Below are 25342 nucleotides of genomic sequence, written 5' to 3' on the forward strand. Positions count from 1 at the left end.
TTCTTGTCAATTTCATGGCTCCTGCTGTGAAATTAACAAGACAGCCAAAAGCTGATATTACCCTAACTACACCAACATAAGCCTTACACCTCTGGAGGTGGAGTTGTTATGTCAGTGTAGTGGAGCACTTACGTTGGTGGGAGGAAGGCTGTAGTTTAGACACTGATGTAATTAGGTCAACATAAATTGCCTTGTGCCAACCTAACTGTGTAGTGTAGACCAGCCCTGAGAACCTCTTTAAAATGCTATTAGGCAAGATAGACACTATTCACTATAATGTAGGTAGTAAAGTGTTTGTCTAATCAAGATAAGGTTACACTGGACAAAGCTTTTTAATCATTGCTTATGGATAGTAGTCTTTGTTTATCAATTGCTTTCTGAAACTGTCTTCTAAGATGTATGTTACTTTTTAACCTGCTCTGCTCCAAAGCAGCCTGGACTGCTTGCTCTTCTCCTTTGCTTCATGTAGACTTCCAAGTTTGGCATTGCATTGTAGCAAGAAGCATGGATGTTGTCAAAGGGGAGCCAAGAGGTTAAGAAGTATCAGAGCATAGGTAATAAATACCATCAGAGAGGAATGGGCATTTGGTAGAGCAGAGATGGAAGGCTGCTATTCAAATAGAATACAATCTAGTTTTTATAGATACATTTCATTTATTTGAATGAATCTTATTTTCCTTGGTTCTGTATGTGTAAATCTGACCTTGGATGGTACTTAAATGTTTTTCTTTTCTTTTCTTTTCTTTTCTTTTCTTTTCTTTTCTTTTCTTTTCTTTTCTTTTAGTATTTTAGAATATTTTATTATAAGGAACCTGATCAAAAAGGGTTGCCATCTGCACTTCACAAATAAAATTATCATTCTATAAAATGCATATAATGTGTGATAAATAGAAAAGATAGAATGTATTATTTGTTATATAGTTACATGAGTATTTGTATAAATAAGGTTGCAACATTTCTCCTTGAACTCTTAGGAGGTATTTGATAACCCAAAGAAGTTACATTACTGTCTGTGACATATGGATGTAATGGAATGTATCACCAGCAATATGACTGAATATATGAATCTTTTGAACTCATGCATTATAATAGACTACTTGATGATCAGTACATATGCAAATCTGTTACATTTTGCTTTCTCCCAGAGCTGTTGGTCATCTTTTAGAAGTGTGTTTATTTGGAGAGTGGTTTTATAAAAGGTCTCCTGTCTAACCATTAACTAGTCTGCCACTAAAAACTAAGTTCTCAAGTTTAAAGTAACTCAGCAAGGATTAACAATCTTAGAAAAAATGGTCAAGGATAACCGAAGTTTATAACAGTTCTAGAAAAAGATTGAGTATTTGGGGACCAATTTGCGGTGCACCTTAGGAAGGTTTTTTTAAAAAAAATAGTTGTTCTGTCCTTTAATTTGATACACTTGTCATTTTTCTGGCATTGAACTCTTCAGCAGCAGTGCTTAGGCTTTCTTGGTAGATGGCTGTCTTTGAAACCTGCTTCACTTGAGTCTCTCTTACAATCCAGAACTGATTGGTATTCAGGGCACAATGTAAGTTGTATGTATTTGGTGTAGCTTCTTGTTTACTTTGTCCCACAGTTTGGCTACCAATTTATTTCTGGTGAATGTAACCTATTTGTGGGTGCTTATATAATTTGTTGTATTTATACACAGCACTAGTTGTGACAGCTACACACATACACACACACAGAGGAACAGGAACAGATACTGTCAGACTAAGTAATACTTTATTTCAAAAGTAGTCTTACTGACTTCAGTGTGACTCTCCGTGGTATTGCATTTGGAACAGAGGGCTGATTCAGTGCCAGTTGATGTGAGTGGGTTTTGGGTCAAGTCCTAAATGAATGTGCAATCCTTTCTTAAAGTTTCAGGCTCTAGACACCCTTTACTAAGTGGTGGATAGGGTGGCTATTTCCTGCTTCTCATAATGTATGTGCCATAGCTACCTATCCGATTATTCAATATCTGAAAGCAATTCAGGATCAGTGAGTAAGATGGCTTTAAAACTGATGTTTTACTACTTTCCTCTCTTTCTCCCTCCTCACTCCTGTTGCCTCCTTCAGAATCTCTTAGCAGTCATCCTAAAATCTGAAGTATGAATTCAGGTGCAACATCATATTGGACATAATAGACGCTTCCCTCTTTTCTGATCTGTTTATCTTCATTTAAAATTGTTTGTTTCTGGTTATTTTGCCCATCAGGAGGTAGTTTTTAAAAACTGATAGTGTGTTCTTTTTTGTATAGGTCCGAAAGCGGGCCAGATGCTTTACAGAACAAATAAAATATAGTCCCTGCTATGACTCTCTAACTTTAGACATGACACAAGGAGAGCTCAACAAGCAGTGATAGCAGAAAAAAAGGGGAAATAGTTATAAGGGTTACAAAAATATTGTTTACTTAGGTTCTCTGTGTGCACTTTTGGTTATAAGGTAGAAGAGGAAAAAGGGCAAAGAGAATAGTGAAAAAAGTTCTGGGGATGTCCCCAGATAAAGGAAAGATAAATAGTTTAGTGGTAGTGTTACTGGAGTTACAAACACTGGAGGCTCAGGCTGTGTAGAGCAGCAGTTAGATGGAGCCCTTAGCACTTCATTTAATTGAAGCTCCTGTTGCCTGCACTTTAATGAAGGAAGATCCCAGGGAAAGCCTGTATTTATTTATTTTGTTGTTCTTTTGACTGGGAGGTTGCCAGTCGATATCAGTCACCAGTTTGATGACATTAGTTGTGGTTTCACACTTAGCAGGGTGGACCACATGTAGGCCATCATCTTGTACCCTACGAGAAGTCTGTGCTGACAAGCAACTGCAAGCTCAGATTTATGGAGAGGCAGTTTGATGCAGCTCCAGGAAGCTTTTGGGGTTTTTTTAAATCCAGTTCCTATTGCCCCGGATCCCAGTGAAGGAGTTTCCATGGTAATTTCTCCCATCAGCTTCAGACTTCTGCCAAAATCTCTTGGTTTTATGAATTGTATAGCTTGTTGGTTAGGAAATGTATGTACACACTGCTTAATAATTCTATGATGTGTACTTCAGGAGTTACAGTGCTTGCAATTGTTTAAATGATTTTGTTTCTCGGGCTAAAATCTAATTTGCCTATCGTTAGTCTGAAATAAATTCTGTATTGTGCAAGAGTGGACAGTAGTCTATCCATAGAATGGATGTTGACTATTTTAATAACTGCATAGTTCTTTCTCCCCCTCTAATTTTTCTTGATTAAAATCTGATAAATAAAATCAGGGCCCTTAGATTCTAACTTTTCCAAAATCATAAACTTGTGGAAGAAACTAGTTTTGTAAATGGTTAGACTGGTGGTCTGTGATAGAAATGTCAAAGTTGAGATTTTTGTTCTGTGTTTAGTGGCCTATAACATGGATACCATATTTCTAGATTCTAGTTCAGTGGGAATATGGAAATTGAGGGAACTTGTTACAAGTATCAGTATTCTAGTTACTGTATGTTTAAGGGAGGTAGACTAGATGAATGGCTACTATGGCCTAATTCATTAAACTGTGTTTATAAAATAAGCATCTCTTCAACTGAGGTCTTCATACATGAACAGTCCTTGTGCAAAATAGCAGCTATGCTCAATTCACTGAGTTCGTCCTTTAGCACTGAGAGCACTGGATGGCTATATTTTGTAAACTGAGATCAATACATATTTTTTTTTTAGAATTCTTACCATGACAATCTGCAGAGACATTATGGCTGTTACGTTATTGCTGTAAATGCAGTTCATTTTTGTGGTTTAAACTTATTTTGGAGATTTCAATGAAATAAAAAAATCCCTAACTGATGTTAAACTAAAGTAGACAAAGAAATTAAGGATACAATGTGATTAAAATGGACTTTGTGCTATTTTTGTGCTGCAACAATTTTGCTAGACGCATGCTAATCTGAAATTCAGAACTACTGCAATTATACACCTATTGCTTGCTTAATTTGAAGAGTAGTTGTGTAATATTTCAGTGTTCTTGAGATAATTTCAAGGTGTGTTTATATTTTGCTTTTTGCCAGGAAAATCTCATTTTTATCTGCATGTTGGTGCAGATCCATCTTTTTCATTAGCAGCATGGCAGTGGCAACTGTCATAATTTCAGTTGAGCAAAAGTGCTTTATTATTTCATACTTTGTAAATTCAAGTAGCACAGCACTTGAAAAATAATTATGGAGCATTAAATGCTAGGTTTGTACTGAGAGTTGTACCCACAATCTGAATGCAATTGGAAACTGAGTCACAGGGGTTGTGACTTCCCTAAAGCAACACAGCACATTTGTTTTCATTTTAAACACAGAATCACATTTCTTGACACCTGTTCTTAATCACTAGATTGTGAAGCCTTCCAAATGATCAAATCAAAAACTTCATGCCCCTTGTGAATATCTTTTCAAGCCTTTAACTTCTGTTTTTCCTTTGTAGGTTGATCTCCTATCAAGAGTTTTTGGCATTTGAGTCAGTTTTGTGTACTCCAGATGCAATGTTCATTGTTGCTTTTCAGTTGTTTGACAAGAGTGGCAATGGAGAAGTGACATTTGGTAAGAATGCTTACAAAAAAAAACTTCCAGCAGATTAAGGTCAATAATATAGATAGCAAGAATGGCCAAGACTCCCTGGAAATCTAACGGGAAATGCATATTGTTCAACACATACTGTACTGATTTCCTAAAAGAATATCTATAGGTAAAATTAGTTTCCATTTTTCAGAGTGTTGGTTGGAACACAAGTGTAAGAAATCCAAAAATGTAATTATATTTTGTTGAATCATTGACTCTTGCACATTCCTAAAATAGGTGGTGCAAAACTTGCTTGTGCAGGACCATCCTGAAATAGTGACCTACACGTACTAATTACTTCATTCCTGAAGGGATTTTTATAAGAAATTCAGGATCTTCATGTGTCACCTTTGAAAAATCGTTACTACATTATTTAAAAAGATAATAGGGATTGCAGGTAGAAATGAATGTTATAATTCATGTTCCAGAAATCCCAATTTAATTTTCCTGTCAAATTTTCCAGTCAAATTTCTATCACTGATTAAGAACTGAAGTGGACAGGATTCTGTAGGTGAAAGATTATCACTTTATCATGTTACTGAATAGGTAAAAGTTTACTTATTGATAGATTTGATTTAATTTAATTTAATTTAATTTTAATGTTAATTTAATGTTTAAGTTAAAATGTATATTTAGATTAGAAAATATTTAATGCTGAGAATTTTAATAAATGGAATCCAAAAGAATAAAGCTTTCAATAAAGATAATGCAATTTTTGTTTGGATTTGTAGCCACTTACTGTCAGTACCAGCAATTTATGAAAATTTTTGCACCAATTTTTGGGGTGGAGTTGAAACTCAAAACATGCATGAGCCTTTTTCTGAAAAAAACAACAACATAGTACTGCTTGAATCATTACTCCTATAAAATGACATGATTAATTAACAGGGCAAAATATTAAACATTCAGGATCCACCACATCCTAAAGAGAAATAATATGTAAGAACTCTGTAGAAAGAAACAGTAAATAATACATGAACTAGCTAGTAGTGATACTGACCAAGCTATCTGTTAAATTAATTCTCACCAAAAAAAGTGTTGATACCCTGATTTCTCACTAACTTACATGGACACAGTTAAGTTGAAACAGTTGGTTCCAAAAACTGAGTTAAAAGTAATTTCAACACAAATATGTGTCCCTGTGTCCCTCTGCCAGTTTTGGTGGTTTTATCATCAGTTTCCTATTTTTAAATTGTTTTCTTCCTCTTCTGTGGCAGTATTAAAGGATCACAAAAATGGGAAACTGATTATACACAAAATGTTGTCAAATGCACAAAATAAACCGTAAAAATAGATATAAATATGTCCTCTTCCTTTCAGATATAATTGTGATTTTTCAGTTGATATTCCCTACAGCACTTGCCTGTTAAAAGGAAGTGTTATACTACTGCCCAGTTCTTTACTTTTACAAAATATACTATAGAGCAGTGATACTCAGTCTGTGACTGAAGAGCCACAAGTAGCTCTTTAATGTGTCTTCTGCGGTTCTTTGCAGTACATGATATTAAAACACTTTGATTTATTTTGTAACCAGTCAGGATGCTTTTACTATGTTATTAACCAGGGTGGACTGATTTAAATCAAGGCGGTTTTAAATAATTGATTTAAATCATGATTTATATCACCAAGAAAATCATTGATTTAAATCAAGTTTCCCACTGATACTACTTCACATATTTCTTAAACAATGGTGCAAATCTGATCCCTAAAACATGTTAATTTACAACTCAATACAGCATTTTACAACATCTAGGAGGGTATACTTTGTGTAATTTTTTAGATTATTATTTCCTAAATTAATAAAAATCTAGTTCATAATACTCATTACCTGTGTCAAGCTACAGATGCAGCAGCAGTACACTAGGAATGGTAAGAACTAAATCATACACACAAACACAATAGCACTTATATTTTATTAAACTAAATCTTAAATGTTACATAAATGTTTCACATTTGCAATTGCAGCAGTCTCCTGAATCGCCAGCTCATGACTGTCCTTACACTTTTTTTTTTAATTTTCAAATTTTATTAACTCTAACAGACAAGTCATCACAACATGAAATGTACGCTGTCCTTAAAACTTCTACAACTAGTTCCCATCTTCCCCACTCCCACTATCATTTTTATTCATAGACTGAAACAGAAATACGAGTTTTCTTGCTTTTTCAACTCCCAGTCGATTTCTTAGTTTTGAGTGAATAATACCAAACAATGAAAATATTTTCTTTGTGCCTGTAGAGGAAGCTACTGCTGTGAAAAGTTGGTTTAACAACTGAAGGAACTCTGTTTCAAGGTGCCTGGCTAATGATTTCCACCAATTCTGGGGAGTGACTTTGTTCAAAACATCATCAGTAAACATGTACTGTTTAAATGGTTCCGTTCCAGCCCTGAAATGTATTATGATTGGCATAACTGAGAAGTGATTTTGAGATGCCCATGCCATGGCAACAGCATCTTCTTCAGAAGTTAGGCATCTACCTTTATATCTGGGGTCGAGAATGTTCACAAGAAAATGAGGTGGAGTTAGTGCTTGATCCATTCACTTCTTTATTGCCTGCAGTTTAACTTTCTGGTGAGGTATTTCTTTCTTTAATGTCTCTTGAAGTGTCTTCCAAATTTCAACAGCATCAGCAATACAGGAACAATTTTCTGAAGTTTGTTTAAGGCTATGGATGTAGGCTTCAGTATATTGAGCATATCCTCTACTTTCCTCTTTAATCCAATGTTAGATATTTTGGATGAGATACTTCCATCTATTTTATCACGGTTTTCTTCACAAAATTTTATGAGAATAGGCCATTTCTTAATAAATTGTTTGAAACAATCAACCACAGAATTCCATTGAACATCTCGAGGGAGAATTAGTTTGGATCCTCGTGCTCTCTTCAGTGAAGCTGAAGTAAAATGGTTGTTACGGAAGTATTTTGCGACTTCAACAACTTTTTCTTTTATTCCTGAGAAGACGTACTTAAGTCTTTGGCTAAAAGATGCATTAAATGGGTACTGCAGCCATATGTAATTGAGAAGTATCCTTCCATTTCTTCTTCTAAGTATCTTCTCATCTTTGCCATGTTTGCAGCATTGAGTGAATAATACCAGACAATGAAAATATTCTCTCTGTGCCTTTAAGACAGTGTCTTAACTAACTCCTCTGCCTTGTTTGGCCCAGCTCCACCGCCACATAAGCACAGAACAACAATCCTATCCAGCCTGTGTCTTCTTTGCACGTGTAACTTTAGTCTACTCAGAAACTGAAAGCCCAGAACTTTCAAGAAGCAAGAGTTGGTAGTTAGATTGGACAGACTAGAGCCATTAATTCATATTTATGAAACTGAAAGTGTAGGTTTAGCATGTTTGTGATGAGATTTAATTGTAACTGTTATTTTTTAAATGAGAGAGTAATTTAGTATTTTATTGATGATTTAAAAAAAAAAAAAAAATTCGATTGAAATAAAATTAGATTTTTTTTTTAATTTATTTTTATCCACCCTGTTATTAACCAATTTTAGTTATCAACTTGCACTAAATTAACTTATTTGCTGTGAGAATTGTATATAAACTAAAGATTTCCCCTGTCATACTGTTTAAATATTAATAGTACTATAGAAAATGAAACTAAATTCACACTACTGTGGCTCTTTTGAGTTATGTTGATCACTAATTTGGCTTGTGAACCACTGAGGTCTGAGTATCACTGCTATAGTGCAATTACTAGTATATTTGATATTTATTGGTGTATTGTGAAATTATCATAAAGAATTAAAACGTGTTTTGTGGTGCAGTACCCTAACTTTCTTTTGTTGCTTACTTGGTAGTTTCCTTTGGCAATTTTCCTATTTGTAAAATGGGATACTTCACCTCCTCAGGATTATTGTGATTCTCTATAGTATGGGGAAAATATAAAGCACTGTATAATTTCATATGAAATACTCACATTTGCAAATCAGCAATTGGTCTCAAATCACTTTTATGAATTATGGAGCTGCTTCTGTATTGGTTTATTTCTCTGCTCTCCCCCCTCACCACATTTGTGTCAGACAGTAGATTGGCTTCCTGTGAGTGCAGGAACAATTTCAGTTATGTCAAATTAGGAAACTGTAAAGACTTCAGGAGAATCTGATATGATGATCATGGTGAAGTGTGATATTTCCATTTGAGCTCTGCTTCAAAGGATCTTATAAGATATTTACTCCTAGTGGGGGAAGAAAGAGGAAAGGCCAGTTTTCTTTGGTTTGTAATTTCTAATGTTAGCCAATCAAAAGTATGAATAAACAAAGCTGTTACCTATTGCTTGGTCTAAAATACACACATTTAATGGTGGCATATTGTATATATTAATCTGTATAGTGTACAAGGTTCTGTGTATGTGCACATCCCATGTGTATAAATATTTATAATATAGAGAATTATTAGAAATTGTACTGAAATGGAATAGACCTAGCCAATTAGAGTACAAGATTGGTAGACAGTTGCAGATCCTGAACTATAGTTACATTTTACCCACACAACAGGCACATTCCTTCACTCTGATTTTTTTTTCTCCCTCTTAGGCTTGACCTTGTATACACCCAGGACAAACATGACTATCTTAGAATCATAGAATCATAGAATATTAGAGTTGGAAGGGACCTCAGGAGGTCATCTAGTCCAACCCCCTGCTCAAAGTAGGACTAACCTCAGCTATATCATCCCAGCCAGGGCTTTGTCAAGCCTCAGCTTAAAAACCTCTAAAGATGGAGAATCCACCACCTCCCTAGGTAACCCATTCCAGTGCTTCACCACCCTCCTAGTGAAAAACTTTTTCCTAATGTCCAACCTAGACCTCCCCAACTGCAACTTGAGACCATTGCTCCTTGTTCTGTCATCTGCCACCACCAAGAACAGCCTAGCCCCATCCTCCCTGGAACCCCCTTTCAGGTAGTTAAAGGCTGCGATCAAATCCCCCCTCATTCTTCTCTTTTGCAGACTAAACAAGCCCAGTTTCCTTAGCCTCTCCTCATAAGTCCTGTGTTCCAGCCCCCTAATCATTTTTGTTGCCCTCCGCTGTATTCTCTCCAACTTGTCTACATCCTTTTTGTAGTGGGGGGCCCAAAACTGGACACAATACTCTAAATGCAGCCTTACCAATGCCGAATAGAGGGGAATAATCACTTCCCGTGACCTGCTGGCAATGCCCCTCCTAATGCAGCCCAATATGCTATTAGCCTTCTTGACAACCAGGGCACATTGCTGACTCATATCCAGCTTTTTATCCACTGTTACCCCCAGGTCCTTTTCTGCAGAGCTGCTGCCTAGCTCGTCGGTCCCCAGTCTATAGCTGTGCATGGGATCTTCCTTCCTAAGTGGAGGACTCTGCACTTTTCTTTGTTGAACCTCATTAGATTTCTTTTGGCCCAATCCTCCAGTTTGTTTAGGTCCTTCTGTATCCTATCCCTACCTTCCAGGGTATCTACCACTCCCCCCAGCTTAGTGTCATCCACAAATTTGCTGAGGGTGCAATCTACCCCATCTTCCAGATCATTAATGAAGATGTTGAACAAAACGGGCCCTAGGACCGACCCCTGGGGCACTCCGCTTGTGACCGATTGCCAGCTAGACATGGAGCCATTGATCACTACTCATTGAGCCCTATGCTCTAGCCAGTTCTCTATCCATTTTATAGTCCATTCATCCAACCCATACTTCTTTAACTTGCTGATAAGAATACTGTGAGAAACAGTATCAAAAGCTTTGCTAAAGTCAAGGTATATCACATCCACTGCCTTCCCTACATCCACAGAGCCAGTCACCTCATCATAGAAAGCAATCAGGTTGGTCAGGCATGACTTTCCCTTGGTGAATCCGTGTTGACTGTTCCTGATCACCTTCCTCTCTTCCAAGTGCCTTAAAATGGATTCCTTAAGGACCTGCTCCATCTTGCGTTCTTGCCATTCTTCTTGCCCTCATTCTGTCACTCTTCCACTCTTGCTAGCTCTTGATAAAATCTTTGTGTTCTACTCCCAATGAGTAACTTGTTTGTTAAATTATGTGTAAATCTTTTACACTGAAACACTTCACATCCCCAGAAAGGACAAGGGTAACAGCTTTATGTTTATAGGGAAACTTTGTCGGAACGACTGATCTCTTATCAATGGATAACGTGAGGTTATAAGTTACTGAGAATTGTCTAAAATCTTAAGTTTATTGAAATAAAAGAAAAAGGAGGAAAGTGGTTATTGGTCAATAATTGGTTGAACAAGTAACCTTATTTAAACCATTCATTCTTGGTTTCAATCTTGGTTTTAATAGAAAGAAAGCAATTGTTGAGAAAAGGATTTAGCATCATTTAATGCTAAATATGCTAAGGACTTGTAAAATCACAGTTCACCTTTAGAATACTTTCAAGTCAGGACTTCTCCTAGTCAGATAATTCTATGACCCTGGTTTTTTTACCTTCATTAGTGAAGTGGACAGTTAATTACTTAATTGATGATAAAGTTTCTTTATCTTGAAGGAAGTATTTAAAATAAAGGCATAACATGAATAACATAAAGCTGAGAGAACTTAGATTTTTTTCTATAAAATTTTAGTTGAAGTGAAATTGGGTAGTTTTTGTTTTTCACATTTGTCTTCTGAGATAACCCAGACAGCTGTGGCTTTGCATGATGCTAAATAGAGAATACCCCTCCTGGGGAGTAAAAGTGGCTGGAATCCATGATTGCCAAGACTGCCTAAAATTTCTTCAGAAGTATTCAAAATATTCAGAGGATTCTTCTTGAACAGTCAACTGGGTAAACTTTAAACTTAACAGGAGTGTACAAGTCCAAGCACTTTCTTCCAGTTGCACCTTCTCATACAGAGACTAGAAGGACAGTCATTCTCTGAAATCATGGAATGTTTCAGAGACCAATTTTTAGTTAAATACCTGAGCTAACTTAAAATCTTGTAGCTCTGAAGAGCAGAACAACACAGATAAAATAACCAAAATTTGATGCTGTTTTACAGTCTTACTGTTCATGATTCCCCTGTGTTCAGTTTTCAAATTCTTTTGGAGCCAGAATGCTGACTAATGCAAGGCATTTAAATATTGCTGCTCAAAGAAAAAAGAAAAGACTATCCCCTAACCTCTTACAAAAGCATTTACAAAAGCCCTGTCTATACTATTATTGATAAATGGGATTGTTAACCAATTTTTTTATTTAAACCAGTGAATTTACTCCAGCAAATGTAATAAATTATTTCTTGGGAAAGAGGGTTAAATCTTCCTTAAGAGCAAGAAGCAGTAGTAGAGATTTTGAGAGCATTGGAGGATAAGGGGCGAGGTAGAGTGGGTGAGAGGTAGTCGAGAACACTTCAGTATAACACTTTGCTTTCCCATTTTGCCAACCCCAAATACTCAGAAACCATGAGTCAGGCCCCAAAACTAACTCATGAGATTGGATAAAAATGCCAAAACTTTAAACACAACACAGCTTCCTGTTAAACTTAGTGTACATTTATTACCTAACCTAAGGGTGGTTTCTGTTTAACGTGGTATCTGAGGTACATCTAATAAATATGGGAACATGACTGGAGCATCAATGCATTTTTGTTATTTATGATAATCCCTATAGTTTTTGTGAAATTATAAATGGTTCCCTTCCTTTCTTTGGTCCTTCCACATGTTTTTCTGGTTTTTTTTCTATCCCATTATCTTTCTCCTCTCCAATCTAACAACTAGAACCACTCAATACAGTCTAACAGCGAGAGTTCTGTGACACCTTAAAGACTAACAAATTTATTTGGGCATAAGCTTTTGTGGGCAGAAACCCACTTTGTCGGAGTTAACTTAAAAAACAAACTCCAGTGCGAAACTGCAGAGCTGGAACTCATATGCAAACTTGCACTATCAGACTAGGTCTGAATAGAGACTAGGAATGGCTAGCACGCTACAAAAAATAATGTTCCCTCTTTTGACATTCACACCTTCTTATCAACTGTTGTGAACGGCCTCATCCACCCTCATCGTATTAATCTCGTTAACACTTGCCCTCCTCATTGTGATGTAACTCACCCATCCTTGCATGTGTGTATATATACCTACCAAACTGAAGTTTCCACTTCATGCATTGACAAAGTGGGTTTCTGACCACGAAAGCTTATGCCCAAATAAATTTGTTAAGTCTTTACAGTGCCACAGAACTCTCGCTGTTTTGCTAAAAACAGACTAACACAGCTACCTCTCTGGAACTCATCAGTTCTGTTATCCATAGGTGAGAGGTACCCATTTGGTTTTAATAGTAAATGGTTTAAAATTCATGGACAGTTCTTGAGCGTTCATCATAGTGTTAATTTGCAGAACAGGAGCTTAGCAGCAGAGGAAGCAGTGACTTTTGTTAATTTACACAAAAATGATTAATGAATTATCTTTGTACCTTGGCCACCACTAATAATGGTCCTGACCTTTTAAATAAGAATAGAAATATATTTCCATTAATTTTAGTTCCTTTTTATCCACCTCATGAATCATCCTTTTCCCATTCTCCCCCTCAATGAAAACAGGCGTACTACTGCACTTGTTACATTTGGTGTATGGTTATACGGCAGTGGGGAGGGAGCTTCCGGGAATGAGTAGACAGAGATATGCGCTAGCTCCGGCTGAGTGAGTATGCTAAAAATAGCAGTGTGGCTATGCAGCAAGGCAGCAGCTCATGCTGTTGCAGCCACACTGCTATTTTTAGCACACTAGCGCATGTCTGTCTACCTGAGCTGGGAAGCACTCTCCTAGTTGCTATGTAGACATACCCTTGGATTCCTGCCTATCTTACACCCTAATTCACCACCTGCACAACATTTCCAGGGTGCTTTTCAGACAGACTTTTGGGTTTTTTGTTGTTTGCAAATAACAACAGGGTTTTGTTTTGTTTTTTATCCTGAGAGGGGAAGTATATGAAACTTGTTTTTTGCAGAAATAGCAAAAATTGATCATAGCAACACTTTAGAAATGCATTGCTTACATTAGTGTTCAGATTTTTAGTGATGGGGACCATAAAGGAACCTGGAGAGAAATAAAATCTCACTTAAAAATCCCCCACCACTGACATGTTTATGCTTACATAAAGCTTATTTGCAGAATGTATTTTACCTGTAACTTTAGTGTGACTTTTTGCTCCATGAGAGGTGATGGAACAAGCTCTGCTAGGCAAGCTGGCAGAGTGTAGAACTTCTATGAAACCTCCACTGTGATTTTTGGGTAGGCTGTATCCTGCATGAGCAAAATCACTTTGGAGATCTCATAAAACTATAAGCATTGCCTACATAAAGTGATAAATTTGTACTTATAATTAGCCTAAAGTTTCAGGTCTCCTGAAGTTTAGCTCCACAAACATATCTCGTGAGGTTAAGTTACAAGCTTTAATACTACCATGTCTTAAATTTTGGGAGAACTCAGAAAGAGAAGAGAGAACCAGGTTGCCAGCCAGAATCACTTAGAAAGCCCTTTAACTCTGTGTATGATCCAATATATCCAGAACTGTTGAGACGAAGTTGACAACCCCATCTCATGGACATCTTAGAGAATGACTCCCTTCTCCTTCTTCCAAGGTCTTCAATTTTTGATGAAATGTAATTCATTTTAAGTGTTTTTAAATTTAAGTATGAGCATTTTGTGTAAGATACATTGGAGTAGCTATCGCCCAAGGGCCAAGATGACCAACAGCCAATTTTGGCTCTGTGCTTACCTTAGTGTTAAATTGTTAGTGAGAGTTGCTGCCTTTCCTTTTTTTTAAATGTGCATGCAATAGCATAGTCTGAGTCCTGAAGCTTACATTCTGCTGAAAATATTTAAATGCCAAAAAATGTGATGCAGCATGAAATTTCCATTGTAGAATATGCAAAGCACTGTACTAACTTTTATTGTAGGCTAAATTGCTGTACCATTCAGCTTGATTAGCACTCTGCTCAATGGAAAGCCAAGATTAAAAGATAAGGGCTGTTGAAGATTGTCATGATTTAGATGCAATGTTAGAGCTACATGGGGCAATTTGTGTTGTTCCTGGCTGCAGCTGATATTTGTATTTGTCCACAATTAAAAAAAATAAAGTTCAGTACATAAAAGTAAAACAAATATATAAATAGAAATGTTTCAGCACTATAGATCAGATCAAAAGATTGAGTAGCAGTGTTCTGATTCTGCAGTAACATAGCCCGTCTCTCCCCTCCCCCCCTTTTTTTTAATTTTATTTTTTTTTGGAGGCTGGGATTAAGGTTGTGCTCAATTGCTGTATCTGTATTCTGCTTGGGTTCCTATGCCAAGCTCCTCATCTTTGTATCCACATGCCTGGAACTCTGCATTGGTATTTAGCCTCTTCCCCTGAAATTCAATGTTTTCTGAAAAAGGACCTTTTTTTTTTTTGGAGAAAATGTACTGAGCCTCACAAGTACTGACATTAGCCCTATTTTCAAAATATCTGAGTGATTGAACAAAATCTGTGTGCCTAGCCTTCAGATAAATGCTGTTCAGATACAGCTATAACTTGCTTTAAGTGTTCAGGTGGAAAATTTCTACGGCAGTCATGCAAACATTTTGTCTAACCACTTGCCTCTAATTTGGAGGTTGTGCACTGGCATGCTGGAGCTGTGGGTTTGTATGTGACTTTAGGATGATCTCTTCTGGGGTTGATGGTAGATTGGATGCATAGCAGGCCTGTGCTTTGGCCATACCATTTGTATGGCAGCCCCTATCCAGGCTGCATCATAGTGCTACATTGATACTCTCCTCCAAGGCCGATATCTGCCCAGCAAAAGGGAATTCCACCACAGAAAGGTTAGCAAAAAGTGGAAAGAGACATCAGTAAATAAGCAGCATGGATTGATGGGGACAATGAAAAACTATCAAATTGTAATAAAAGGGTGTTTTTTAACAATTTTGAGTTTAGTGAATTGCTGTCCGATCTCTTGCTCATCTGAATTGTTCTATCAGAGATACAAACCACTTGCAGTTTATCTTTGTGAAATTTGCTCATTTCTGTCTCGGAAAATAAAAGGAGTACGTGTATCTTAACATTAGCTATTTTTATCAGTTTCTGTTATTATAAATACTCTGTCATCTTAACCTTAAAAATATAAGTACCTGCACCTGCTGTGTGATAGAACAAATTAAAGAGAAAAATTAGAGCCTGGGACAGTGTGACAAATGTGCTGGTGGTCGTCACATCGCTTACAGTCACTAGAGTATGACCATATTTCTGAAACCTCCCTCACCACTGCACTGTTATTAGTTGTGCATGAATTTGGGATGATTGCAGTTCCCTTTCATGTCAGAAGGGAACTGACAAAACTAGATTAAATAAGAAACGAGTACTTGGTATAATGTGTCAAGACGGTAATACTGTCCAGAAAATAGCAATCCCATTCACTGTGAATTAGTCCCACGTTCTAATGCCTTTCCTATTATTTCTGAAGACTCTAATATGTTTTTGAGCATTATAGTCATTATAATTCAAACTGCTAATTGTTTCTATGAATTACTTCTGTAGTGTATCTTGAATGTTATGTAAAATGTCAATGTGGAACAAAACATAAGATATCAAAGTGGGTCCCTACCTCCAACTTCCTGAAAGAAATTCAATATATACTAATAATTATCAATCCTTTTTGATAGTCCTAAACAAATATAATGAAGGTTACTCTGAATTTTCAAAAGTAGATAACAAACCACATTGGGCCAGATTTTTTAAAGTATTTAGGCACCTAGCAGGATTTTTAAAAGTACCTACGTGCCGAACTTCCAAATCATAGGGAGTGATTTAGGCACTGGGATCTTTAGGCTCCTAAATACTTTTAAAATCTGGCCTGCTATCTATTGACAGCAAGTTATAAATCCGCATAGAAAACATTGAGAGGAGGAGATTCATTCTCAGAACTGTATATAGTCTCTGGGGGAAATTGGGGGAAGAGTTGTGCAGAGATTGAGGGCTGGTCCTGCAGTGCTTAATCTTATTAAAATCATTGAGCATTTTATCTGTATGGAGGCCTCTCTTTTGGAAAGAATGTGATTAATTCCATGTGATAAAATCAGTCCTCTTTACCTTTCATTTTTCCTTTTAAGTTGCAGACATTTGAAACAATAGTTGGACAACTGTGGATAAATATTTTTAATCTCCCAGTTTTTTCAGCACATTTTTCTAGACTTACATTTTTTCATGTTATTACAGTCCAAAGGAAACTCCGAATACTTACATAGCACTTCCATGAGAAGCTTTGAGTACTTTGCAAAGGCGAACATCATCACCCCCATTTTACAGATGGGGGAAACAGTCACAAGTTTTAGGATTTATCTACACTACAAACACAATTGGATCAGTAGACACACTTGCAGCACTAGTGTCCTCTGTCCCAGTTACAACATATTTCCATTTTGCTAGCACAGCAGCGGACAACCCTGACCTGCCTTTATTTGTAATGCATGAAGATCCTAAGTGACCTACTGGGAGTTCAGTGGTAGGTTGGGGAATAAATCCAGTCTCCTAGTATCTGGTTTCTAGCTATTTAATAGGAGGTTTGCTGCCTCCCATTAAATTAAGGCCTTTGAAAACAAGTGCCTCAAAATGTGTTTTGCCTCATTTTCTATTGTGCATAATTGTCAATTTTGTGGTTGTTTCCTTTCTTTACCTCCTGCACCTCAGTGATTTGATCATTTATGTTTATATCAACCTGGTTTTTATTATTTGACTGCTAAATTAGGACTAAATTTTAATAATATTACCCGGAATAGAAAATAGCAATCTCTCCTTTAAATTAAATATATAATCTATAATGTGAGGCAAATTATATATCCAAAAACCCAATCTTGTTCATTAGTTAATTGATCTAGGTCTCTGACCCCTTCCATAGATTTCCATGTCTCTTTCCCTCCCACAATGATTTCTCATACACTGAACCAATAAAGCCTTTAAAATCATAAAGTAGCATTGACTCCTGTAAAGAAGGCAACTATAGAACTGAAAGGCATATACTTTAAAGACATGAACAAGCCAACTGATCACTTAATGTAGAGAAGGCAACAGATTTCCTTCATAAAAAGCACATGATGGAAAAATGGAGTCCACATCAGAGAATTTCCTCTTAGAAGCAGAGTAGATAACTGTGCTCATGGAATCAGAGTCCTGTAATAACATACCTCTAATTAATAACTGATTAATGTAAACTCAAACAACGTTAAATAAGCTAGCTAAGATGTTAGCAGAAAAGAGAGGTGATCCTGACTTAAAGAAAATATTTTAGCATCTCTTTTAACTTAAGCTCTATGGTGGGCCTTAAATTGGTTGGTTATACATTAGTATAGTATAGTACAAGCAAATTTAGAATTGATTTAAAAGGTAGATATTTTGAGCTGAATTTTGAAAAATGTGTGCTAGTCTAATTTGCATGTGTCCGATTTGTGTGAACAAATGTCCAGTTGTGTCCAATTGGCCATTTGCACACACATACCAGACTTGTATGCACATAGTACACCATGTAAATTTTTCTGTATCAGGCTTTGTTACTAAGGATAATTATGCTATTGGGTTAGGCATTGGTTTGTTGTACAGTACACATAATAGAATTCCATATCTCAAAAAGTTCCCCCCCCCACTTCATTTAAAAGGTGACATCTTTAATTTCACTTATCTTAAAACATTTTCATAACTGAGACTAACTATCATGTTTTGTAGGGTTTGATTTCTGTGTCAGGGCCATATTTTATGACACTATCAGAAGCTTTTAATAAGGTGCTTTCTGCTGAGCTAATGATATGCTGTAGGTGGCATTTCTTATGCCTATCTTCAATAGACATATTCTGGCTAGAGTGAATGTAATAATCAAGTCTCAATCAAATCATACTTAGTATGACAAATATTGCATTAGACAGTGATGTAGGTATTCATGCTTTTGATAAAAGGCTTAATTTGACTTCTTGCAGAAACGGGGCACTACTATTGATTTTTGTATCCAAATACAAAGTAGCAGCTATTTATAGTGCACAAGAGAAATTGCTTCTTAATTAAAATTAAATGTGATATTATTAATTCCATAGTTTTAAATAGTAATATACAAAGTTAAGTATTAAATTCTGTAGCAAATGTGTTCTTACAGGTCTCTGAATATGCAATTTAGCAATTACTCAGAAGTGACCAGATTACAACACTTTCTAAATGGCCTTATAAAACTTTGCTTGTTTTCTACCAGGAACATTTAGGCAGAATTATTTTATCCTACAACTCATTTATTTTTTTTCCCCTCCCAAGAAAATGTCAAAGAAATTTTTGGACAGACCATTATTCATCATCATATCCCTTTTAATTGGGACTGTGAGTTTATTCGACTGCATTTTGGACATAACAGGAAAAAGCATCTTACCTACTCGGAGTTTACACAGTTTCTGCAGGTCAGTTATTTATTTTCTTTCAGTGCATAATTGGCCATCAGCTCTGTCAGTTGTGCCGCATTAATGCCATTATAAATTAGTTTTATTGCATGGTGGTGGAAGATTTGTTGTCCAGATGATCGACTAATCAGAACACAGCTAAACTATCATTACACCATACAGATTATATAATCAGAGCACATACAGTCCTTTGGAAATTGGTCCACCACCCTTTTGGAGGGCAGGATTAATTTTGTTTCTAAAACATCTCTTTATTGATGTGTGTCAAGTCAAACTGTGGGTGTCTGATCCTGCTCCCATTGGAGTTCAATGGCAAAACTGATTTCAATGGGAAAAGGATTGGGCCCTGAGTATGTCCACTGGCTGTTACTCCATAGCTTCCCTTGGAACTTTATTATGTAGCTTAATTTTTCATTTAGCTTTATAAAGTTTTTCCTATTATTTACCCTAGTTTGTCTCATGAGGCATAATACACACTACTACACATCAGGAGTTTAAGACCTTTGTGCCATTCACTCTTCAATAAGGCCAAAGTTACAGTAAGCAAGAAGTCTTCCTTTCATAAGGTTGCTGAAGAAGCCTGTAGGGAGAAGACTTTTAAAGTATTCACTCCCAGAACCATTATTCACATTAGAGGGGAAAAAGGAGTTGTCCGCTATAGAGAGTAAGGGAAAAGGAAAAAAGGGAAATGTGTACAGATGTGTGTTATAGAAGTGTAGGACTGGAAGGGACATCAAGAGGTCTTCTAGTTCAGTCCGCTGCACTCAAGTCCCCCTGCACTCACTTATCTAGACATCATCTAGACTCACTTATCTATCCATCCCTGACAGGTGTTTGTCCAACCAGCTCCTAAACATCTCCAATGACGGAGATTCTAGAACCTCCCTAGGCAATTTATTCCAGTGCTTAACTACCCTGACAGTTAGGAAGTTTTTCCTCATGTCCAACCTAAACCGCCCTTGCTGCAATTTAAGCCCATTGCTTCTGGTCCTATCCTCAGAGGTTAAAGAGAACAATTGTTCTCCCTCCTCCTTATGACAGTTTTCAAGTACATAAAATGTTATGTCCTGGCCTCAGTCTTCTTTTCTCCAGATTAAACAAACCCAATTTGGCTTTCATTTTGGAGTGGAGATTTTTGGGACAGCTCAGTTTGTTGGGTGTTGGTACTAAACTACGGTTGTGTTTTTATATAGAATATAACCTGCATGTGTTTAGGGAAGTGGATGAAGCCAGTGGGGGGAGTTCTATGCACAATGGGTGTACAGAATGATACTCCTAATGTAGTATTTCTAATTCTTATTCCAGGAGCTACAGTCAGAACATGCAAGACAAGCCTTTGCATTGAAAGACAAAAACAAAACTGGTATGATTACTGGACTGGACTTCAGTGACATCATGGCTACCATTCGTTCACATATGCTCAGTCCATTTGTGGAAGAAAATCTAGTTTCAGTAAGTGTAAAGAAAATAATGTCTTAAATATGAGTGCTATTCAAGTGAGAATTTGTAATTTAATGGCTATATGTCTAAATCCTTAACACCTTAACTTCCTCTCTATTAGCAATACTGACAAAGCAGTACCATCCATTGCTCATTTATGCAAAATAGTGTTTTTATAGAAATAATGATAAAGTACAAGATATTCTGCATTACTGAAAGCAAGAAAGCTGAGTATTTTGCATCTTTGTAAATGTTAGTGAGTTGAGTCACCACAGGCACACCACCTTATGGCTAGGCACATCATAGTAGGGTTTCCTCATCAGATGTGTTCTGCTGAGAGCCACTCTAGCCCTGTAGTGGTCTGCCTGTTCTCATGACATGGCCCTCCAGCCAGGTCACACACGGCTTCACCTCTTTTCAGGGTAAACAGAGTTTCATATGTCTGTTGCCCAGCGGCTTCACATTGGGTCTTCATCCCAACTGCAGTCTTATGTCTTTTCCAAGCCCTTATCTCCAGGGGCTTCCCCACCATCTTAGTCAGTTGGCGGGCAGGGGAACCCAGGCCCTCCCTCTACTCTAGGTTCCAGCCCAGGGACCTTGTAATAAACAGCTAAGGTCTTCCTGTTTGTACCCTCTGCTTCCTACTGTGGTTTGCTTCTAGGCCTTTCCACCAGCCCCTTCCTGGGTGCGTTCCTCCACAGATCCTAAAAGGAAAAAAAACATAGCTCTGGGGTACAAAGGACATGAACGAGTCCTTTGCCAGGCCTCTGTGTCCCTAGGGAGACTCAAGTCTTGCTTGTTGTTTGGTTATCTTCTGGCTGTAGCCACACCTTTCTTCAATCAGTTCTAGGATAGCTAGGCCTTCCTTCATGAGTCCCTTTCCTCTTTCCAGTCAGCTCCCTGCCAAGCATTTCCCCTTTTAAATCTCTCCAGGCTTGGCACTTCTTGCAAGTGAAGCAGGATGGGGCTACTTGCGCCCACAGGTTCCCATTAACCACTTCCCACTGCATATGGGGTTTGTACATTCTTGTCACAGTAAATAAATATTTGAGCTGAAATTTGTAGTGCAAACAGTATTATGACTCGTGACATGAAATATGGCCCAGATCCTGCCAATTCTTACTCAACTTTAATAGGACTATTCACGCGAGTAAGAATTTGCCCATCTTTTGGCTCACTGCTTCTAGTACCGAAGGCCCCAATCCAGCAAAGAAATTAAGCATGTGATTAACCTTAAGTACATGAGAAGTTCTATTGAAGTCAATGGGGACCACTTATACACTAAAGTGCTTTGCTGGATGGGGAAAGTCTCTTAGTTTGGAAAATTTATGTTAATTTCAACTTTGAAGATTAATTGTTAACACTGTTAGCTGTTGCTATTAATGATGTAAAGATTAACTAACTCCTTTATCTAAAATAAAATGTACACAAATTTCACTATTGGAAAAATATAGAACGTGCATTCTACAAAAAAGCTGAACTGTAATTCTACATTTGTTTCCTGATTATTTTTATTACCTTTTCTAGGCATCATCTTGCATCAAAAACCATAGTATCCTGGCTATGTAACAATGACTCAGTCACTGCTACTTGTAAAAAAACAGGATAAAACTACAACAATAGACGTATATCTTAATCTTTTCTTGTATGTTCAGGTGGATGTTAATTTACAGTAAAACTCTTTGGGTTATTAAGGAATTTAAGGCTATCAGCTGAACCCTGAACACATATCAGGGCCTGTATTTTATCTTTTTTTTTTTTTTTTAAAGGTAGCAGGTGGAACTATTTCACATCATGTCAGCTTCTCCTATTTCAATGCTTTTAATGCCCTGCTGAATAACATGGAACTTGTTAGAAAGATATACAGTATTATAGCAGGTACAAGGAAAGATATTGAAGTCACAAAAGGTAAAATAAATTTACTTCATTTTATTAATTTCCAGCTCTATAAAGTGTGTTATTTGATACTGTTTATGGGCTAAGACTAGTAAGAGATTGCTGTAGTGCAGAAATTTAGCACTACTGTGCAAATATTACAAGTTTAATTCTGAATGTGGTTCTCCTGCTCTGCTCCAGACTTCTCAGGCCAGCAGATGGTTCTAGCTGGCTTATTAAGGAAAAGGATTGTCAGGGTTCTGACAAGAACCTTGACTGGTTCTGGTATCCTGAGGATACTATTGCAATATGGACCTCCTTGTGATAGTGATGGGTGGTTACATAGAATGGAGAAAAGTCTGGGGAATATAGCAGCTATGCCAGAATGGGTATACTTTAACAACAATATCAAAAACTCTTATGTCCTGTTGGCTTTTCTTGTGTGATACTGAAGCAAGAGTTATTCAGTCTTAAGCTCTTTCCACACATTTTAACAGTTGGTAACTGTTTAGTGTAATGAATTGCTCTAAATATTTGTTTCCACACATACAAATAGGCTAATACTGTTAGCAAGCATGAAAGTTAACAATGATTCAGTCTTGCCAAAGGCCGGGATTGATTGGCTTTCTATAATCATTTCATAGCACAGCTATTTCCCATCTGTGGATGGGACCCGCTAATCTGCTGGTTTGGCTCGCCCCTTTTTCCTTCCAGTTCCCATGAAGTAAGACATGTAAGAGTGCATTGCCCAGCTGTCTGCTTTGTGTTCATATGCTCTGAGCACCCTCTGTCTTTGGAGGGTAAGATGGGACACCTATCCAAGTTCTCCAGTTTGCACTGATACATCACAACCTATTTTTGTAGATGTGAATGCACAACATGGCTCACGCATGATTATCTTGTGAAAAACTTTGTTTTATGGATACTGCTGAAGCATGTTTTCTGTAACTGATCAGAAGAGTGTCATGGATGTGTTACAAATTTTTTTTGTAGTGTGGATAGGCACTTATCCAAGCCTGGGGACAATGAGAGCTAGGAGAAGAAGGAACACTGAAATGATTGTGCTAGTTTTAACGCTGATTAGTTCATCCATAAATTATACCATTGTCTGCTTTTACAGTAGTTTAGTAACGAGCCCCAGATATTGGATCTGATCCTATGGACTTTGCTGATGTACGGATTGCTACAGATTTTAATGGGGACTACTTGCATAAATAAAAGAAATAAAAGTTGTAAGATCAGGTTTACTCTGTGATTGAAGCTGCTGTTCAGAAGTAGATATACTAATTTTGACTCATTTCATTCTATTTTAGATTTTGATCCTTATTAGTTTGCCCAGTGATAGATTTAGTTCTTAACATTTTAATTTTAAAGTTATCTATACACATTTAAAGTGAAAATGTGACAAATGATTCAGGATCAATTATCTTATTTTCCCCTTTCCTTTTAAATCCAGAGGAGTTTGCTCAGACTGCAATCAAATTCGGACAAGTCACACCACTGGAAATCGATATTCTCTACCAGCTTGCAGACTTATACAATGCTACAGGGTAATTTATAACCATCATAATCATTCATATTAGTCTTTCCACCCTCTTTATCTGTACTTTAAAACTGATTTGTTTTATGTATGTTTCATTTCTGATTATTTGATTACTGCTGACTGTGCTGGAGGGTGAGTGGTGTGTAAGTATATGTATAGCGCAGTGAGCAGTCATCAGATAATCAGTATATGGTGTAAAATAACAAAATACACTCCCGATTGCTAGTGTAAATTTGAAGTGTGGAAAGCCTTGGCTAGATTGTTACATATTATAGGGCATGTTGTGGCTGCTACATTTACAGAGCTCAGTCCCTATACTACCAGTAGGCAAGGGCCCAAACCTGGGTAATACTGAGTTCCCTTTATTCTCATTGAGGACAAAGAGAACAGAAGTGCTTATAATTCCCAGGATTGGATTTACTACAGTACTCTGCAAGGTGCTTAGGTATACCTGAAATATAACAAGTCGTATATAAACCCATAATTGCGTATGTTGGGGAAAAGCTGCTTGCTAGGGTTTGTTTATGATTTTGGCTAACTATGATTTATTTTCCTTGGCTTTCTCTAAAGGCGTTTAACTTTGGCAGATATTGAGAGAATGGCACCATTGGCTGAAGGTGCCTTACCTTACAATTTGGCAGAACTCCAGAGACAGGTAAATAGGAATGATATTGTGTCAATCTAAAAATGTTAAACTGAAGGGAATGTTTAGATGCTGACAATTTATAAAACTGAATATCTGCTTATGAAAATTAAAACTATTTGCCTTAAAAAGACTTTTACAAAACTCAAATCTATGCTTGTAGTTTAAAAAAAAAAAAAAAAAAGATAATCTGTTCCCAGAAAGAAATGAAATGCTACAGATTTCTTTGCTCCCTTTATCATAAAAAAATATGTTGGATCCCTCTGACACTAGTGATGTTCTTATTATCTAGGCACTAGATTTTTTGGAAAGTTCTTATTACATTTTTTATAATTGCACTGAAATTGATAGAATTTTTTAAAACATTACTTCCTGAAACAAACCTTTCAGTGAGTAGATGTTTATAGTTTCTAATCAAGATATTAGATCTACTCTGTACTAGAGAAAAATTTACAGTACCATTAAATCCTTTGAGGAACTGTCTATACACTTGGATTTTCCACTGTTAATAAATCAATTTAAACATATCCACTAATTCATGAAAATATCTGGAATTTTCTGTTAAAATCTATCCTTACATAAATACTAGTTTGGAAGTACAATTTGAGTTTTGTTTCTATTTTAGTACACTTCAGTATTAAGCTCCATAATAATGCTCTATCCTTAAGTTGTGAACATACTTGTATATACAGTATGTAAGGCTGATAAATTTGTTCTCTTTTCAGAGATTAGTTGGGGTAATCATCTTCCATGGTGATTGACTTGGATGGTTTGTCTAGAATGCTCATTGAATCTTGCTAATGTTATTTGATACTCATTAGCTCTTGTGGTTTACATAGCAACAGAAGAATCCTGTTTGTGTGGGGCTGATGAAAAATGTAGAATTGGTGG

At 36.7% G+C, this 25342-nt stretch overlaps 1 protein-coding gene across 1 annotated transcript in view; it reads left to right on the forward strand.

Moving 5' to 3' along the window:
* The window catches only part of SLC25A12 (solute carrier family 25 member 12), a 71026-nt gene that overhangs the window by 11389 nt on the left and 34295 nt on the right, over positions 1 to 25342 (forward strand). The window contains 6 exon segments of the mRNA XM_067549251.1: positions 4431 to 4546; positions 18811 to 18950; positions 20256 to 20402; positions 22160 to 22298; positions 23722 to 23815; positions 24379 to 24463. Coding sequence (XP_067405352.1) covers positions 4431 to 4546; positions 18811 to 18950; positions 20256 to 20402; positions 22160 to 22298; positions 23722 to 23815; positions 24379 to 24463 — 721 coding nt within the window.

Source organism: Emydura macquarii, unplaced genomic scaffold (assembly GCF_026122565.2).
Source record: "Emydura macquarii macquarii isolate MOO-44397 ecotype Brisbane River unplaced genomic scaffold, CSIRO-AGI_Emac_v2 contig_1253, whole genome shotgun sequence".
NCBI lineage: Eukaryota > Metazoa > Chordata > Testudines > Chelidae > Emydura > Emydura macquarii.